A 17,011-nucleotide genomic window follows, 5' to 3' on the forward strand; every position below is an offset into this window, starting at 1 on the left:
CACTCTGCAAATTGCTCACTTAAAAAAGTTAAAAGTACATCCCACTAACTTGGGTAATGTCAGGTTTTATAATCTTGTTTGTAACAGTGACTATGAGACACTCTCAAAGTTTTGTACAATATGAATGTTGTTTTATAACATATTAAATTTGGTCTGAATCCTGCCTTACTGCTGTGGTACCTAAAACAACATTTGGCATTTAATTTGCATACCTGAAAAAAAGATAATCCATTTTTCCTTTCCATTTTGATGCTAAATCTATAAACTAAAATCTGTTTCACTATAAGTAATTTCCTTGTGGAGAACATGAGAAAATAAACTCCCATTCCCCCAGAAACCCCAAAATAGATTTCTAATTCTGTTTCAATAGAGACCCTTTTTCTATAAATCTTTTCTATAAATCTATTGCCTTTTTCTATAAATCTTGCACTTTGGTATCTTTGTATGTTTTGTAGCTATGGACTTTCTAAGCACAAACAAAAACCCTTCCTTCCTTCCTAATAATCACTAATTGAACTAAGTATATTTTTTAGACCTTGTTTTCTTGGAGAACTTTCCCATAATACCACCAATTCCTTTCCCTTTCAGTAGCTGTGCTTCTGGGTTGGAGGTAAGTTCTTATTTGTCTAACTTGGGACAAAAAAAAAAAAAAAAAAAAAAAAAGCGAGTACAAGTATAGGTATTTACAATTTACTTTTATGTTCCTTTTTTCATAATACTTACAACTGCAAAAGGTTGATGTAAAATCATGGTATTTAATAGAAACAGTCTTTAAATGTGTGATTGATGATATCATTAAACCTCATATTATTTCATAAACACCTTCATAAATCAGTGTTATTTGTGCAGTGGGATGAAATTGAAAAACATCACTTGCTGTCATTCAGGATGTATTTATTGGCCAGCCTAGGAGCTGTACTCACCCAAGTGGCTACATCTGAAATATTTAATAGGAACGATATTGGAATCTATGATTTACAGTTAGTCTTGATATTAAAGGTCTTTTCCAACTTAAATGATTCTATATTGACCTGTTCCCTTCATGATGGAAACATTACTTAATGTGATCTGAAAAAATTTCTATAGAAAAACTGGGATTCATGGACTTTTGATGATATGCTGGTAGTATTGAATAGAGAATGTTAGGGACCTCTGGAGATCATTAATTCCAACCCCCTTGCTAGAGGAGGTTCACCTAGAGCAGAGTGCACAGGATGGCTTCCAGGTTGGCTTTGGTTTTCTCCAGAAATGGAGCCTCTCTGGGTAGCCTGGTCCAGCTCTGCTACCTTCAAAGTAAAAAAATTCCTCTTTATGTTTACATGGAACTTCCTGAGCTTCTGCCCATTACCTCTTGCCCTGTCACTGGGCACTGCTGAAAAAAGATTCTTCCCATCCTCCTGACACCCACCCTATAAGTAGTTATGAGCATTGGTAAGATCCCCCCTCAGTCTTCTCCAGACTATAAAGCCCCAAGTCTCTCAGCCTGTTTTAAAAGAGATGTTCCAGTCTCTTTGTAGCTCTTTGCTGTACGCTCTCCAGCATTTCCCATCCTTCTTCAACTAGGGAGCCCACAGCTGGGCACAGTATTCCAGATGGGAATTCTCCAGGGCAGAGCAGAGGGGGAAGAAAGCCTCCCTCAACCTGCTTGCCACACTCTTCTTGATGCACCCCAGGATGCTGGTGGCCTTCTTGGCTGGCTTGTGGTCATCTCGGGGTCCTCCAGGACTCCCAGGTCTTCTTCTACAGAGCTGCTTTTTAGCAGGTCAGCCCCTAACCTGTACTGATGAAGGGGGTCATTTCTCTCTAGGTGCAGGACCCCTTCTTCAATTTTATAAAGTTTCTCTCTGCCCAACTCTATAGCCAGTCCAGGATGGGCACTGGATGGCAGCACAGCTCTCTGGTGTCAACCACCCCTCCCAAATTTCTGTCCTCAGCCAACTTGCTGAGGGTACAATCTGTCCCTTCATTTGGGTCACTGTCCTTCATTTGGATATATTGCATAGGAATGGACCCAGTACTGATCCCTGGGGACCACCAGGTTTTACAGACCTCCAAGTAGAGCTTGTGCTCCTAATCACAACCCTCTGAGCTCTATTTATGAGCCAGTTTTCAATTCACCCCACTCTCCATTCATATCTTCCTAATGCACATGAGGATGCTGTGGGAGATGATGTTGAAAGCCTTACTGAAGTTAGACAGCATTCACTTCATCCCTGAAGGTTTTTTTCTCCCCTGTTTAATGTTTGTCTTGATTTATTTTTTTTTTCTGCTCAAGAAAAGGATTTGTTAATTTGCTCCAGTTTTGATGAGGTTTTTTAAGTGTGCTTGTTAATTTATTAAGAATACTTCGTGCTGGGGTTCTTTTCCTGAGAGAATTTAATATGTAATCAGAGGTTGTCCAGTTTGATTCTACCTTTTATTTAAAAAAATGAAAGGAGGAGTACATTCCTAACTTACTCAAATACATCTAATATGTGAAACTTAATACTCTTTGTACTTGTTGAGGTATTGCAAATATGTAAGAAAACGCCTGCTGTTTCTGAAATTATTTTTCTTTATTATTAAGTATCTTTTTTTTAATGGTTTCTCACAATTTAGTAGAGTAATTATCATACATTAAGTTTTCTTTCATAGATTGCAGGTGCCATCAGTAAGCTTTTTAATTTACAGTAATTACCTGTTACATCCATTGAGTTCTGAAAACTGAATGCTCTTCAGAATTAGCTGTTTCCTACTAGATACTGTAGAAATATTTTCACATTAAAATTAAGTGCCATGAAAACCACTGCAAGCTTTTCTTCATCTTTTATGTGATTAAGTATTCTAATCATGATGATTCTATTGACAGAAACATTTGAGATTTACCAAATCTCAAAGGTTTTTGGTATTGTTTATTATGTGTTATAAATGATACTTCTTTTTGATTAGTGATGTACAGTATTTGAAGCCAAAGGCTTTACAGAATTTTTTTTTCTTTTTACAATTATGAAGGTGCTTTTATCAAGCAAACTTGTGATGATACAAGTATTAGATAAGACCTTCATTTTGCTGGTGCTGATTGTGGACATTATTATATAGCACATCTCCATAAAGCTGATTTGGCTTACATAGTAGCTACTTCTGGTTTATGTTAAGGTTTATGCTGGATTAAATGGGCAATAGTTACTGGGCTGTTCTTTTTGAAATTAGCACTGGTCCAGGCTTTGGTTAACAGTGTGTGTGGAACAGCTATTAAGCTTTCCTCACCTAAAATTAGGAGCAAATGAAATGCAGTCATTATTTTCTTTTCATGTTGAAGAAATGACCACCTGTCTGTTTCTGTAGGCCTCAGAACGAGGTACAAAATAATTTTTTATTTGTTTCTAATGGCTGCAACCTGGAGGCATCTGAGAGCTGGTTTATTTAGAGTCTTTCTTGATTGGCACAGTGTTGAGCATGCATTGAATTTTGCATAGATTTAGCCATCAGACAAGCTCATAGCTCTGTCTCCTGTCTGCTCTGCCAGGAAGCCATGAGAAGATGTAGTCCAGCTGCCTACTCTGGCTTTGAGCCATAGAGGAATTTGCCTACTTAGCAGGAATCCCCAGCTTCCCCTTGGAAAGAACACTTTCCAAGGCAGAAAAGCTAAAATAAAAGGCAGGATCTGGCTGAACCATAAACATGAACAACTGTTTTCTCCAGCATCAGACATTTGTATAGTCGTGCTATGCTCATTTCCATACTCACACTGAGTCTCACAGGAATATTTTGTAGGGAAAGAACCAATAAATACAGTTTGAATATAAGAATATAAAAACGAGTATGTGCTTTTTAAATTGTTTTTTTCCTCAGTGTATACATGCCTTTTACTGTACATCCAAATATTCCTGTAAAAGCAAGGTCGGTGTACCAAAGCTGTCATTTTCTGGTTGGAAAGGTACAGATTCTAGAAAAAAACACTATAAAGCAGAGGGGTAGGAATAAAACTAATTTCAGTAGATCAATTTAGTTACCCAGTTGATGATGCCAACCAAAAGCTGTTTGTGTGCCAGCAGAGCTGGGTAAGTATTGGCATGGAACAGCAAATGCCACCAGAGGTAGCATCTGACACAGAACCAGGCTCTGACAGAGCAGCAGAGAATGAATTAAGGTGAATGGCAAAGGTAAATCAGACCACCAGTGAAGAGCAAATGTGCTCAGAGGTTACTTTGCTGTGACTCACTCTCTGCAGTGAGGTGTTTGGGAATCTAGAAGTGACACAGAGAAATAGAGAGAGAACAAAAGGAGTAATTTTCTCTTAAACTGATGCAGTGCCTCATAAAAGGAATACACTCATTTTATGTGCATCACTTAAATTGTTGTTCAGTTTGAATGGTAATGTGTGTTATTTGCATTATCTTTTTTTTTTTTTTTTTTTTGGGTAACAAAGGGATTCATCTTGCTACATACACTGACTCTGATAGAGATGCAAGAAATGGTCTATTTTGGCAACAATAATAGTTATGCATAGTCCATGATTACTGACAGCACATCATTGCTTAAGAAATTGATCATAAAGCCATCCAGAACAATTAAGAAATACATCTTTTTACACATTGTTCTGTATTACTTATTTATATATCTGACTACTACAGACTTTGATGTAATAAACATAACCATTTAGGAAGAGCTGCAAAGAATACTCCTCAGAAAGTACCTGCAGGTAGCAGATGTGTCAGTGCAGTTCTGTGTTCTGAACACACCATCATCAGTGCTACAGCCCAGTGAGTACTCAGCTGGCACCTTGTCCTTTACAGAATCACTGAGAAGCAGAGACCTTTCTGGTCCCCCAGTGGCACATTCTGAGGCAACAGAAACTTACCTCCATCTACATTAATTCAATATTAAATTAATACCTAACCTGGCTGGCCAAGAAGAGTTCCTGTGCTGCAGGACTGCCCTCAGTGGGGTAATGAAGTTCTGTATTTCTTGGCAGAGGGACACTTAGATTGAAGGAAAGCCCATTCTGTGAGCTTGGGGATATTTTTTTTTAATGCAAGACCCTTCTAAATCCTAGCTATTATAGTTAAATATGGGCAGCATCCTGTTAATCAAAAGATCTTTGTGAACACATTTGTTGAGTTTTGCATAAGAGGGAGACTTGTGACATCCTTCCAGATTTTTGATGGGGAAATTTACGTGGAAGTTTATGGCACTCCAGGCAGCAGAAATGTTTAGATTGCTTTCTTCTTTCTAGCACATTCAGCAAGAGGTAACATAGATCACTGAGAGACTAAGATTTAGAAGAACATGCTGCAGAGTAAATTGTGCTGTCAAGCAGAGAAATAGTGTAGTGCAACAGACTCTACACTCATCTGCTGAGGATCTCTGGCACTGTGTTAAGCAATCAGAAAGGATCTGCTGATCCTCTACAGACAGGAGGCTTTAGGACTCTTTATAGAAAACCCCATGTATTTAATTTTTCTTGGCATTGAAACCAGAGATACTTCGTGTTATTTTTTTTTCTCTGCCTTATATGTTCATAGAGGTTAATATTAATGTATATTTGTAATCTTTGCTTATGTAAATATCCATTTTTTAATAAATATTTCACAGATATTTTGAGGGCTTTTTTTTTTTTCTTGTGTGGTGTGTTTCCATCTAGGCCACTTTTTCAGGAAATGCACCACTGTCTCAGAGGTCGCTTTGTTTTGTTCTTGGTGGAACAACTTGAGGCATTTAAACAAGAAAGCAGCAAAAATTGCTGACATGAACTTCTGAATGGGTCTGGCTGGAATGGAGTGAGTTTTTTCACAGCAGACAGAATGGTTCTGTGTTTCCAAACTGTGGCTGTCAATGTCTAATATCACAGAATTTGTGTTAATTTTCTTTTGGTTTTTCCAGGTATGAATACGAGCAAGAGTGAGACAGTGAAAGAGCACCCATTAAAACCCTCTAGAAGATCTATGCCATGCCTAGCCCAGAGCCAAACACATCCTCACAGCCTGAGCAAGCATTCCTCATTTCTGCAGCCAAATCGGGTGCAGCCACAGCCTCCACCTCAACCTCTCAGTGCAGGAACATCAACAGCTACAGTGGATGTGGTGTCAGAAAGAGGTAAGAGCTTTTCTCTTTCAGGAGTTTGTTCCTACATTGGGAATGGAAGGTATCTATAGGAATATCATTTGAAGTCCTCTGTTGTCTTAGATATAAATTTTTAACATCTTTCATGAAATTATAGAGGCATCTGATAAGCTTTGATTTGGTTCAATATGTACAAACTGCTGGAGGGATGTCAGAAGTTGTGCAAAACAGCTCGGAGAAGCTGAAGGGAGGTGTAAACTAATTTTTCTTTTATTTTTTGAATTACAAGATCGTTTCCTTTTCAATGCAAATAATAAAAGGAAGTGTTCCTGTATGCTGAGGAAGAGCATGAAGTCTTTCTGTAGTCTGTCTTAAGAGAGTCAGAAAAAGTAAATATTAGGCTTTTTACAAGAAATATCTTCAAGCATGGACATGTAGCAGGAGATTCATTCATTCATGAACAGCAGAATCAGGAAAGAGTCATATGGAGGAAATGAGAAAAAAATGAGAAAATCCCTATGAATTTTAGCTTGTGTTGGAAATGCTTTTGTTTTGGGATTCCTGTGCTGACAGGTGAACATGCCTTAACACACTGATTTGTCCAGCTGGAGATCCCACTCACTGTATGGGTCACCTGGTGCCAACTCTTGCCAATTGTGTATGGGTTTTTTTATAATAAATTAACTTGGCTGGCAAGTCCTTCCTTAATGTTTGTAGGCACTAATTGTTGTTCCAGTACATTATTTCACCAAGTTAAACTTCTCTCCAGAGTAGAGTGAAAGTCTTCCCTGGTCTTTTTCTTTTTTCCACCAGTGGAAAGTACTCTTCAAAATTTCAGATTTAAGTTTTTCATTTGACTCTCCGACAGCTTTAAAAAGTTTATTTTACTTTCAAAATACATCTGAATGCTCATATGAATATTGCATTTATTCCAGCTAAAGTGATGGAGACTTTGGAAAACAACTTGCTTAAGCTGTCTAATACAGAATACACCGATCCATTTTTAGGTAAGTTTATGTCTGAACTGAAATAGTAAAAATAAAATGCTTCTTCAATTGCTCTTGAAGTATTTAAATGTGGAAAGGCTGTACTTACTTTGAGCTGCCTTTGTTGTTTTTCATTTGGGTTTTTTTTTTTTTTTTGGAAAGAGGAGCCTAAATGTGACTAAAGCAATACATGGTGCCATAAATTTTCTGATACTTTCTCACCTTTTAGACTAACAGTAAATAGGGGCTAAAGGCAGAGAAGTATTTCTTTATTAATTCAATGTAACTTTTCCATGAAAATCCTTCATAATACAGCTTCTTGGAAACAGGTATTTGAAATTCCTTTGAAATATTCTTATTCAGTTATTACTCCTGGATAATCATGTTCTTCAGTATTGTCACAGCTGCAGTCATCATGTGGTTGCTTCTGCTTTAGCTATTCATGTATATTTGCTTTATATATTCATGTATAAAAAGTGGTCCAATCTGGCAAAAAAAAAAAAAAAAAACAACAAAAAACAGTATCTATAATTGGGACAATTTAGTACCTGCATTGATGGCATTTTGATGCTTTAATTAAGTAAAAGAAAGTAAGAAAAGAGTTATTCTCAGACTACTTCCAACCTTGCAACTACAAAATGAGTCTCTATATACACACATGAGTAGTAATTCACAAGTTCCAAAGTTAATTAATTTTGAAACTCCCTGGCCATGTGCATACAGCATCCTACCTACAAATCCAATTTTCAAAATATTTCAGTGTTCATCTGTTCTGACTGCATTGTGAGGTGGCTGAAAAGCTGCATTGAGACAGTTTTTTTCCTATGTCAGGTGTGTGATGGAATTGTCCCACTCCTGTGTTAGGGCTGGTTCATTCCTGGAGAGCTGGGGAAGAAGCTGTGTGATCTGTTATGGGCATAGAGCTGTCTGAAACATAGGAAGGATTAATCTTCAGACTTAATATTGAGGGTCAAAATATTGAAGAGATTTAAGCATTTAATCTGCCTGTACCAATTCTGCACAGTTTTAACTCCTCCAAACTCCTCCAAACCTGTCTGGCTCCCTATATTTTGTGTAATGGCTCCCAGTGGCTGTTGACACAAGAGAAATTCTACATTAAGAAAAGCCTGCACTTGTCTGCTATGGTGGTTTTTGATATATAAATGCAAATTTGCAGGTAACTGACAAACTTTCTGTGTCATGAATACAATATACTATTTAGGCACACAACAGAATAAAAAGGGAAGTCCTAAATCCATCTTACTGCCACTTATCCAGGTGTTGTTACACCCTCTCCAGGTTATTTGTTGTTTCTAGGACTAAAATTAGGACAAAAGGGGATTTATTTCCTTACCAATAATCTCATTCCTGATAAAGCTTAAGGCCTATCCCTAAATGTATAAGGGCTCAAAGGATTGAGTCACGAGTTATCCTATCAAATTTTGTGAAACAGAAACTATTTAGGCATAATTTTTATATTCATTTTCCTTTCCACAACTATGCCATATTTCACTTGAAAACCTTTTGGTGTCCTACACTACAGTTATCTAAAATATATTGGTGGATTGCATGTTACAGAGGAATCAGAACATATCATCTGTCAGAAAACTAAAAGGCACTTGGCCTTTCAGAAAAGTGTGATAGAAAAGATAGCCAAGCAGTTAAAAAGACCCAAAATTGAATTGTGTACATGGCCACTTAATAACACATTTTGAGTCTTGAAAATTGTGAGTCAAACACAAAAGCGTTTGAATATTTTGGTTATATTGCTTTGTGTGTTTTTTTAACTACTCTGATGAATGTTGTCAGCTTTTTTGATTTGAATTTTAACAGGAAAAAGTTTTCATAGCCCTTCTACTAAAAATAGAAGTCATGTCTAGTTCAAGACAAACAACCATCTCAAGAAAACTTCTGCAGGAAAGGATAGGGTAGAATAAAATTTAATGAGAAGTGGATACTTAAAATGAACGTGAAGTTGTGGCTGTAACAATTCTGTTAGTTTCTCTTCACTATAACCTCAAAAATGAGCCCACTGTTTTCTTCTGTTTATCCTTCAGACACAGGGAAGGACAAAGACACATACACAGATGATTCAGAACATGGAAATTATGATGCTCGTACAGATCAGTCCCTGCTTATTCAGAACAAGCTTGCCAGACAGAAAACAGAATCTCGGACTAAATCATCTTTAAAGGTAATGCACACAAATCTTTATTAAATGTTATGAATTGTCAACATGTGCTGAAATATTTTTCAAATATAATTTTCAAGGAATTAAATTAGTTGCAACTTTAGTGCATAAGCATCTCATGAGAAGTTCAGTTGGATCTCATATTGTATTTTGACCTACAGTATCAGGGAATTGGATTCTCTGCACCAAAACCAACCAAAATTATCTAGAATCAAGGATTCTAATGGTTTATATCAACTCAAGGCAGTACCCTTCTTTCAAAAAATTTATATTGCATGGAATATGAACATAGGAGTTCCAGTTTTCATGTCAGATGGGAGACCTCAAGAAATTAGGAGAGATTAGAAGAACTACATTTACTTATTTAGAAAATGTAGTAGTCATAAATGATCTAAAGTGTAGGATTCTCCTTCTAAGCAAAATCCAAATGGTACTTAGGCACACTGAATGTGAGAAAATTCACTTTATGTATAGGAGGGTATAGGATTATTTTTCAGGAACCTCAACCAAAGCACTGGAAAAACCATCTCACCAGATAAAACTCAACACAATGCATTTTCTATAGTAGTTCATCCAGTATAATAGCAAAGAATTATAACAAATTTTCAGTCCAAAGTACATGTTTCACAGGAGTTGTGTAAGTGTTGTAAGGCTTGTTCTTGTATTCACACTGATTCTGGAACACAGGAAGCAGGTTGATGTGTTCTCTGAGGCTTCTTTGCATGGGATGCTTTTAGAAAAAAAGCCTGTATAATAGTAACAACCACTTAATAACTTTTAGATAGGTTTACAGTTAATGTACAGATTGAAAATCTGCACAAATGGAAATGGAACCTTGTTAATGACAGAGTTATATTTAAATCTAAACTGTTGTAATGAGAACTTGTGTTCACATTTTGTCTGTTTCTGCAAGGCAGAAATAATAATGGATGTTCCTGTTTGATATTGTTGCTTAGTCAGACAAAGATTTTATGGCTTTGTCTGACTTTATGGCTCAAAAGACAGAAAAAATAATGCAGAATCTGCAGAATTTATTCTACCTTATAGAGATCTAAATGTTTTTAATAACAAGGAAGTTTGCTACCAAAAAATGAAGTAAAGATAATGTCTAACTAGTAACAGGCATTTCATTGTGCTAAAGCAAAAATATTTTTATATTTTCATGTAAAAACAAAATGATGACTAGATGTGTTTCCTCCAGTCCCAGCATTCAGGATTGATATAAAGTTTATAGGCAACCAGCAAGCTAAGTTTCTGTCAAAGTTTAAAGAGCAGCCTTGTATTTATATGGAGTTTAAACAAAAATGCACTTTTTATGTCTCAGTCTTGCTCTGTCCTGACCTACAGAAGAAAATGCTTCAGAGTTTCAAAACAGTCTTCCAAAGCCAAATCTGGCTTTTAGGCTCGACAACTCCTTTTCTCACAGCATTTACTTTGGAGACTTCCTCCTGCATTTATTCTGGTTTTGCAAATGAGGCAACCAAGCAGGATTCTCCTCCTGTTTACTGTTTGCCTGCTTCCCCAGGAAAAAGGCAGTGGGGGTTTAGATTAGCCTTAAATTAGAAAAGAAATTTTCTATTTTGCCTTTGGATTGTTGTACAAGTCTTGGTGGCAATTAGTGGAAGAAGTCTAAGGGAAACTTCTTGCCAAAATGGATATAAGACCAGCAAAAGGAGGCTTCTGATTCTTTTTTGATCCAGTTGAAAGCACAGAACACAGCTCTACAACTTTACAGCTGGTGAGTACTCTCATGTATCTGGAAAATAAACGGATCTATCATGATTAAAACAGGCTTCTCAGTCCAGCCAGAAAATGAACATGAGAAACACTGCCCTGGCAAAAAGTCCAAGAATAAAAGCTGTTTCTTATTCTCTTCTTGCTGATGGTTCCTATTTAGGCTTGTTTGGAAGGCTTGTTTTACACCTTAGAGAGTCAGGGAAAACCTTTTTAAAAAGCTGTTTGCAATTGCTATTTATTAGTGTTATCTGTCTCAGTGATGAGCTACTTGGATACTTCAGCAATAACTAACTAGTTGTGCTGACATGGTAAAAGCAGATATATGGGGTTTTTTTTCAGGAGTTGTTTAGTGTTTCACATCACACACCTGAAGTGTCATTTTCCATAAAGCTGATCTGTATTGCTGCAGCTCTAAAGCTTTAGAAACAGAGAATTTTGATATAGCATCTGTATCCCAATGTTCATCTTGATAATCGTCTTCTTTTCTTGTTTCCTTGTTCATGATTTGTAACTCATAATCTCCTTTTATTGTATTCTTCATGATTTTAAAGATATTTATTCTTCTGTCTCCTGCAAAATAATGCTTTGCTTACAGAATTTAATGTAGGTGGTTTTGAAAATGGAATAAATTAAATGTAATAGCTGCAGAATAAAAATGCTCTTTGGTCATAATATTTTATTTTCTACTCTTTTTTCCTAAGTCAGTGACTTTCAGAGTTGCACAGTTTTGTGCTATGTTCTAACTCTGTCAATTTATTACTAGTTTCACATACATTATTTCACTCAACTCCTGTGTTCAGTGGAAGTCAGGCATGGGTGCTGAAGGAAAAGGTCTGGCAATGAAAACATTTTAGTGTATAAATCAGAACAAGATGTTGTCAGCTGACAACAGGGTACTGGAAAGGAGAATAGAAAGAACCCAGAAGATAAGGAGCAGCCTGCAAATGCAGTGTAATAACACAAAAGAAAATAAATTTTAAAAGGAATGATAACAGATACAGTCATAATCTCAGAATAGAATGACATGGTAAAGTGCAGTGAAGGTTCACTTCATGTTTATGCTTCTGGTGCATGGTTTTCATCTGCTGTGAGATTTTGTTTAAAAAGAAAAAGATAACCCAGAAAATATTTCAGCAATTGTAGGGAAAGCAGTAAATAATTTTATCATAAAGATGAAAGTTTTAAAAAATAACCATTTAAGGAAAAAATTTCAGTTGTCATGTCAGTATGCTTCTTATTAAGGCCTCCCTATTAGACTTTAAGAGCAAATAGAAATGGTAAAGTGTGAGAAATGTCAAGCCTCCTCCTGTCTGCAAACATCCCCCATTGCTGCTTCCTCATACAGCACCACAGAACAGACTTGCTTGCAAAATTTTGCATAAGATTTGTATTTTTCACATTGTATATAAATGTACTTTTTGTGCTTACTCTGTAAGTCTGAACAGAAAAAAAAAAAAAAAAAGAAAATGTTTTCTGTCAAAAGAATTAGTAGTTGTTAGGTTTGTTCCTAAAAAATTAAAGTGCTGTTTTGGTAGGAAGTTTGGTTATTTCTGGAAATCTTCCTCTCTGTTCAGAAAACCAGTTTCTGTGCAGTGCAGTGGAATATCCACAGAAATACCTGGGTAATTTTGGCAGCCTCTCATGTTAACCAGGCTGTGTTGTCTCTGGTGCTCAAGATAGTTTGGTTATCTTTGCATATCCAAATATGACCCCAATTTTCTTTCCTATGCTATTATGCTCATGGCTATTTGCAAAAGAAAAGTACCCCAAAATGGTGTACACCTAAAATAAATCAATCTGTATTTTTTTTAATTAAGGAAATGAAAGGATGAATAGCATAAATCCACTTCTTACTTATCCATTCCAACGCCTTTCCAGCACAAAAAGGTGATTGCTGACTTAGTCATGTGCTTAGATAATTTATCATAAGGCACACCTTAGAATACTTGTATTCAGAATATGCATTTTAAAATGTAAAAAAATAAGTGTAGTACTATTTTTTAATATTTTTAAATTTTTTCACAGATAATTCCATGTAATTTAAAAGTCTGTCACCTTGCTGAGGTCCCAGATTTTATTTTTAAACATCCTGAAACAAAGCAAGTATTAATTAGGAATCTCACTTTTGTTCATTAAAATAAGCCTATTGGAGTTAGTATCAAAAATGCTATTTTTTTTCAGAAAATACTTAAGCATAAGAGTTCAGGCATAAGCTCTGAATGTAAAGACATGGTGGATCCCTCAGTGTGAATATTGCTGAAGATCTTCATGCAAAGTTCATCACAACAGTATTAGGGAGAATCAGTAATCAAAATGACCCAGGTGGTTTTCATGAATCAGCCAGTCATTGCTCTACTTAATAGCATCTTAACAAGTTTGAAGAATAGTAAATTATGTTGGAAGAAAGTTTTCTTTTATGAGAAATAGGCAGGAAACAGGAAAGCTATTCATGTAGATTTTGCAGTTCTCAGTAGTTACCGTGCCCAAGAATTTACATTTAGATTTTATTATCTCTTGTCAAAATTCCTGCTCCAGTTCCTTGAATTGTTTCCATGGCTACTTCTGTCTTATACATGATTTAATATCCCTGAACTCATCTGTTACTCTCTCTAAAACATCTCTTAGAAAATGACCTTGATATAAAAGATTTTGGAGAGAGAAATCTTGCAAATTTGGGGTATTAATGAATCATCCTGAGGGACAGCTATGTGCATGCATCCATCTTTTGTATTCCAGGTATTAGTCAGTTGGTGTATTCACTTCCCTTGACCTCATTTTACAAATCTAAAGCCAAGTTACACCACTAATTTCCTAGGCTAAATTCACACTGAGTGCTTTGAATTTTTGCCTGAAATAAGTTTCCTTGTCACCTCTCTGATGTTCGTTCCAAAGAGTGACTTCTTTCTGCATCTGGGTGGTTGCACCTGAAGCAGAGTTTGCAAGTGACAACATAACTCTAGCCAAGTGGGACAAAACTGAGATTTTTGCAGCCATGGTGCATTTACAGGCTTGTTAATAAAATAAAATAAATAAGCAGGTGAGTGCCTTGGAGCTGAGTTCTAAAAGTGGCATCTGGAAGAGACAGACGACTCCATCACCAGCTGTTTGTTCATGTTTAAATAAGTGCTGCATTCTCCAGAAGGTGATGATAGTTTCTTGGTTCACCTTTCCACATTTCCAGCTCTTCCTAGTCTGACACCAGCTGATCCAGTCACTGCCTGTTCTGAGTCATGCAAAACACAGAATGCAAAACCAGCCTGCAGCATGGAAAGCAGGCTTTTCCATAGCAAGGTCAGAGAATCCCTGGTGTTTGCAAGCATGGTGGGAAGGAACTAGACAAGATTTCAACATTGCTAACATGACATCGAAAAAGCACTTCAAAAGGAACAGCCAGCAAAGCATTCCAATCAGGAGTGCTTCATTTTCAATTTTTTACATTTATTTCTCTTTTAGAGAAAATACAAAAATGTTCCTTTTGTAAGGGGTTTTTTGTTTGGTTGGTTTTTGGTTTTGTTTGTTTGTTTGGCTGGTTGGGTTTGTTTGTTTTTTGGTTGGTTTTGTTTTGTTTTAATTTTGGTCTTTGTTTTTTTGTATAAAATTTACCCAGGTACAAAGTTGGGGAACTTGGTTTAACATAATTCTCTTTAAACTTTATTAATTCCTATGGGAAAGTAAGGATTAGCAGAAGTTTGTATCCATACAATAATTTTAAGGCTTTTCCACAGCTGCAACAAATAGCTAGAATATAGGCTTTGTGGAGCTATTTTCTTTTCCTTTGTTTTAATTATTTTGAAATCTTGAGTAACTGATGCTTGTGAACTGCCTGCTCTTCTGACTTAGCCTACATATTCATCTTCTGGACATGTGGGCGTTGCCATGCTTTTGGAAATTCTGTTTTACACATAATTGGTGATGAGGCTTTTTATGCCATAGTTAGTATATTTTTATTTTATTTCTGCAGACTGGCCCCATGGCATCATCAGGCCTCTTCTTTAAAGATGGCAAAAAACGCATTGATTACATTTTGGTCTACAAAAAGTCAAGTCTCCAGGTAGAAAAAAGGAGCACATTTGAGAAGAATTTGAGAGCAGAAGGGTTGATGTTAGAACGAGAGGTGAGTCCTGTAACCTATGTGGTATAAAAAACAAACAAACAAAAAAAAACCCTTTATGTTACTGTCAAACTTAATTTCGTTTATAAGCTATTTCTGGCAATCTTACGAGCCCTTCCAGTCAGGATTTTTTAATCCTTAGATGTTTGATAGCATGTGTCTAACATGTTTTGGGGATGCACACTTGTACATGTGCACACACACACACGTGTACCACCCAAATTATAACTTCTAACTTGGAGCAGGTGCAGTGCAGAAGAAAAGGAAAAGTGCCAGCTCCTTATGCTTGCAAAAGCAGAAGTTTCAGTAACTCCCATTGTTGCTGTAATATCTAACATCTATGAATTCCATTGGTATTTTTTTATCCACATCTACTAAGAAAAAGAAAATCCTGGTACTAGTATTATTGAACTGTGACATGACTTTATGGACCTGCAGATAAAATTTTGAACATTTTAAATTTTATTAACTCAAACTAAATTGTCTTTTACGTTTACGTATCAAACCATTCCAGTTTTGGGGAGACTTTAATCAGACTCAGTTCTGTCAAAAAATTTACTTATAGAAACTTAGTCATACATCTAGGAAAAGGGCGTGGAACTGAAGTGTTCATAGGAAAAGAAAAATATAGGAACCTATAATTCTGAAGCTTTTATGTGTAAATAAATCAGTGATGAAAAACATTTGTGTAGAGTATTCCTTGTAATTTCACAAAAAAAGTCTCAGTTATACAGAAATTACATTTATAACTTCGTAGCAGATATTGCAATTACTTAACCATTCCCTAAAGTTACCATTTTGGCAGAATGGAACCTGCAGCCTTCTCTCACTGTTCTTATTTCTCTAGCAGCTGAGCACTTGCTTCCTCAAATGGGAGACACACAGAATGGTCTTCAAACTTCTCATCTAAGATGGTTTTTAGGGCATTTAAAATTAATCCATTTATTCCATGTAAAAAAATGTAGCACAAAACTTTCCTTTACTTCTGCTTTGTTTATAAGCAAAGCTCTGTCCTACAAATTCCTTTTGATAGTGACTAATTTACTCATGTTACAAGATTTGGAAAGAAAATATGAAAATATTAATTTTCCTCTGTCTAGCTCAGGCCTAAAAAACAGAATTCGACCCTGAAGAATGTTTTAGAAAGGTGAATGCCATAAGGGTTTGAATTATTAATATGTATTTATTTTTTACCCTTTTTACAGCCAGCTGTTACAAACAATGATATCATGTTTGTTAAAATTCACTGTCCATGGGAAACATTGTGCAAATATGCAGAAAGAATGAACATCAGGATGCCTTTCAGGTATTGTGGAAACTATTATAAGAAAATTGTCATTTAATGCTTCCTATTACCACTTTGCTACTTATCTTAAGGTTAAATACAGTCATTGCTGCATTGTGGCCAGGTGTGCCTATATTTAATTTATTGAGGTGATATGGAGAGAGGAGAAACAAGCAATACTCACTTTTCACACTTGCCTGGGGTATTTGTTTTCAGGCTTATCTTCCAAGTCAAACTCAGCTCCTGTCTTTAGAAAATAATGTTACTGGTTCACGTGGTTTGGATGTCCTTGGTTTCAGGTGTTCTCCATCTAAGCTCAAGTATTCTCCACCATTTTATGTTATTTCTCAATTCTTTCTCAAAGGCAAGTCCAGTGACAGAGATAACTGGTGTCTTCTGGTGTCTCTGAGATAACTCATAGGGGGCAGACTTCAGAGAAGATTGGATGCCTTGATTTCTTGGTTCTCTGGCTTTCTCTTTGCAGAATAATGAACTAAACTGAGCTCCTTTTAATAAATAAATTCTGTTATATGTTTTTGTAATAAGTACTTGATACTTAGTTGTTGGACAGTTTGATATCTCCTGCAATAATATAGAAGTTTTTAAAGGAGAAAGTGTCCCTTTCAAGTCGATTAATAATCTTCCAGAGAGAGAAAAAA

The 17,011-nt window shown here is 36.1% G+C and overlaps 1 protein-coding gene across 4 annotated transcripts in view; it reads left to right on the forward strand.

The window, feature by feature from the left end:
- ANO3 (anoctamin 3) overlaps positions 1-17,011 on the forward strand; it is a 104,273-nt gene that overhangs the window by 46,205 nt on the left and 41,057 nt on the right. For 3 of the 4 annotated variants that reach the window (XM_071762170.1, XM_071762171.1, XM_071762172.1), the window contains exons 2-6: positions 5,863-6,075; positions 6,978-7,049; positions 9,086-9,222; positions 14,918-15,070; positions 16,273-16,373. In XM_071762170.1, coding sequence (XP_071618271.1) covers positions 5,863-6,075; positions 6,978-7,049; positions 9,086-9,222; positions 14,918-15,070; positions 16,273-16,373 — 676 coding nt within the window. Of the gene's footprint in view, positions 1-5,862; positions 6,076-6,977; positions 7,050-9,085; positions 9,223-10,719; positions 10,958-14,917; positions 15,071-16,272; positions 16,374-17,011 lie in introns of those variants that run through there. The other variant, XM_071762173.1, reaches the window with a different exon arrangement.

Source organism: Heliangelus exortis, chromosome 18 (assembly GCF_036169615.1).
Source record: "Heliangelus exortis chromosome 18, bHelExo1.hap1, whole genome shotgun sequence".
NCBI lineage: Eukaryota > Metazoa > Chordata > Aves > Apodiformes > Trochilidae > Heliangelus > Heliangelus exortis.